The sequence below is a fragment of the Orycteropus afer genome, unplaced genomic scaffold (assembly GCF_000298275.1).
Source record: "Orycteropus afer afer isolate SDZICR_OR568_19922 unplaced genomic scaffold, OryAfe1.0 scaffold00006, whole genome shotgun sequence".
NCBI lineage: Eukaryota > Metazoa > Chordata > Mammalia > Tubulidentata > Orycteropodidae > Orycteropus > Orycteropus afer.
Genome location: NW_006921593.1, coordinates 21,726,849 through 21,729,457, shown reverse-complemented (window position 1 = coordinate 21,729,457; position 2,609 = coordinate 21,726,849). Strand labels below are relative to the sequence as shown.

At 52.4% G+C, this 2,609-nt stretch overlaps 1 protein-coding gene across 1 annotated transcript in view; it reads left to right on the top strand.

The window, feature by feature from the left end:
- The window catches only part of LRRFIP1 (LRR binding FLII interacting protein 1), a 70,816-nt gene that overhangs the window by 32,449 nt on the left and 35,758 nt on the right, over positions 1–2,609 (top strand). The window contains exon 10 of the mRNA XM_007943608.1: positions 238–303. Coding sequence (XP_007941799.1) covers positions 238–303 — 66 coding nt within the window. The remainder of the gene's footprint in view (positions 1–237; positions 304–2,609) is intronic.

The window sequence follows — 2,609 nt, the reverse complement described above, 5'->3', positions numbered from 1 at the left end:
CTCCCCCGACTCTCCCTCCCTCTCCCCCTTGCCTACCCCTGCTCTGCTCCGCGGCACCCTGCCTGGGAGCAGTGGCTCTGAGCCGGCCCTGCATGGTTTGATCACAGGCTCTCAGGATGTGTTTGGTCTGTCACCTGGCGCCACCTTCCTGAGCTCCCGTTTCCAGAGCTGCCTGGGGACCCAGAGACGGGGCGGCCTAATAGGGGCGTCTTCCTGACCGGTGTGCTTTCCTCGTAGGCGTCCCTGTTGGACGAAAGCGGTCTCGGCGGGGCTTGGCGGGGCAGTGCCTCTGGCTCCCGTGCTGTAAGCGGTGTCTGTGTGTCTGGGTGCCGTGTCCTCTCCTGTCCACTGCATGGCCCCGGGGACACGCCGGCCCAGCTGCTGGCATGGGAGGTGACTGCCCGCCCTGGGAGGGGGCACCGCCGGGAGCCAGTGTGGGGCTGGGAGCCAGCTTCAGCTGCCAGGCTCCTCCCCCAGGCCCCCCCTTGCAAAGGGCCTTTATAATTCAGCTCTGAAAATTAACTGGCTGCAAAGTAACTTGAGTATAGGATTGAGTGTGATTTTTCTCTAGTCATCACGGATATTCAAGAATTCTTATCAACTAAGGCAGTCTAACCTGACACTATGCCAACTTAATGAATTTTATTCTAAAGAAAACTTAAATCATGTCGTTTTCTTTAGAATATAATTCTTATGCACCTGAAGTGTATTAAGTTGACATAGTGTTAGCTTTGTCGATGTCTAATTAAACATGTATTCATTCTTATACTGCACGGATTTTTTTAATAGAGCCCACTTTGTGAAATACTTTCCCCAGTTCTTAAACCTTTGGGCAGGTCATTAGAAAGCTTACCAGCTGTGGCTACTGGATGCAGTGGGCTGGCCTGTGAGACAGTGGGTGACGTGCGACTAAGTGACCTTTCCATCAGAGAGGCAGCAGACTGAGTCTTTAAGACAAAAAACTGTGCAGGGCACTAGGTGGTCAGTGGGAGCCTGGGTGGTGCCATGGTTGAGTGCCAGCTCCAGGCGTTAATGATGTCGCAGCTCAGTCCTCACCAGGATGATCAGGAGGAGGAGGAGTGGAACGGCTCCCTCCTTAGCTCCGTAGGACACAGGAGAGTTCCAGTTCCTTCCTGGATGTTGCTTTATTTGTTACTCACAGTTCTTGAGTGCAGCTGTAACTGTTGACTGAGGAACGAGTAGGGAGGGTGGGTTTGGGGAAACTGCTCACCTTGACCACAGCCCAAAAACCTCTCATGCCCTTGAGTGTTGCCACTCAGTGGCTGTTTGAGTCTAAAGTTGAAACCGATCATTCATTCCGCACGTTCTTCCGGAGCATGGCACTGGGGATTTGGCAGGGGGCAGACGCAGAGGGGCAGATGCGATGAGAGGTGGCATTCTGACGGGAAGTAGACCAGTGACGGAGACTGGCCCGGGAGAGGAGAACCGGGAGCACCAGAGGGGCAGGACCCCCGGTAGCTGCAGGGTGGATGATGCCCACACATCGTCTGGTGGCACCATGAGGCCTGTGTGCAGCGTGTGGCTGTCTGGGGAGCTGCAGTCGGAGAGCTGGGGGCAGGGAAGGGGTCTGCGTGCCAGACAGCACCAGGGGCTGTGCAGGTCTCTCAGGAGGTAGTCCTCAGAAAGTGTCGGTATTTGCTCTATGCTTGTCACCCTGGTTGGATAGTGCTGCCCGCCCCACACCTTGCTCAAGAGGAAAATAAGAGTTTACTTATATGAGAACATAATTAGAACCAATTCAGGTACAGATCAAAGATAAGAGTACATCACTTCCAGATACATGAGCCACTGGTGTTTTCTTTTATCAGAAGGGAGAAAGTTGGGGTGGAAAAGTGGATGAGTGGATGGATGGATGGATAGGTAGGTGGGTGGGTGGATTGATGGACGGATGGGTGGGTGAATGGATGGATGGATGATGGATGGGTAGGTGGGTAAGTGGATGGGTGATGGATGGGTAGGTGGGTAAGTGGATGGATGGATGGATGGATGGATAGATGGGTAGGTGCATGGGTGGGTGGATGGACAGATGGGTAGATGAGTGAATGGATGGATGGGTAAATGGATGGACAGATTTACGGATAGAGAGAGAGATACGTGACTACATAGATACATACTTATGGGCAGCTAGGTAGAAGGCAACCTAGCACTTGAAAAACCACACATAGAAAGTTGTTGTCTCAGTAAATTTTTTGATGTATTAATTTTCACCACAATTAAAAAAATGTTAAGAAAAGCACACGTGCTTTTGTACTAACCTGAAATCTCTTCATTTCTACTTGTAAAGATGGCAGAGAGGCAACTTTTTCGTTGCTAAAAAGTCAAGTCCCCGCCCCAATCTGCACCTTCTGTGCTAGAGAACAGCTCAGGTTCATCTCACAAGTAGTCGTGTTCCTCCCCCCTGTGGGGTGACTCCCCACTCGAGCTGGACTGTGGCTCTGATTACAGACAGAAAGCCCCATGTGCTGAATGTTAGTCCAGCTGTCCTTAGCCTCAGTGGGCGTTGATGTGGACGTGTGGCCACACGGCTGCTCCTCCCGGGGTGACGGAGAGCCCCGTGTGTTGGACGTTAGGCCAGCTGTCCTTAGCCT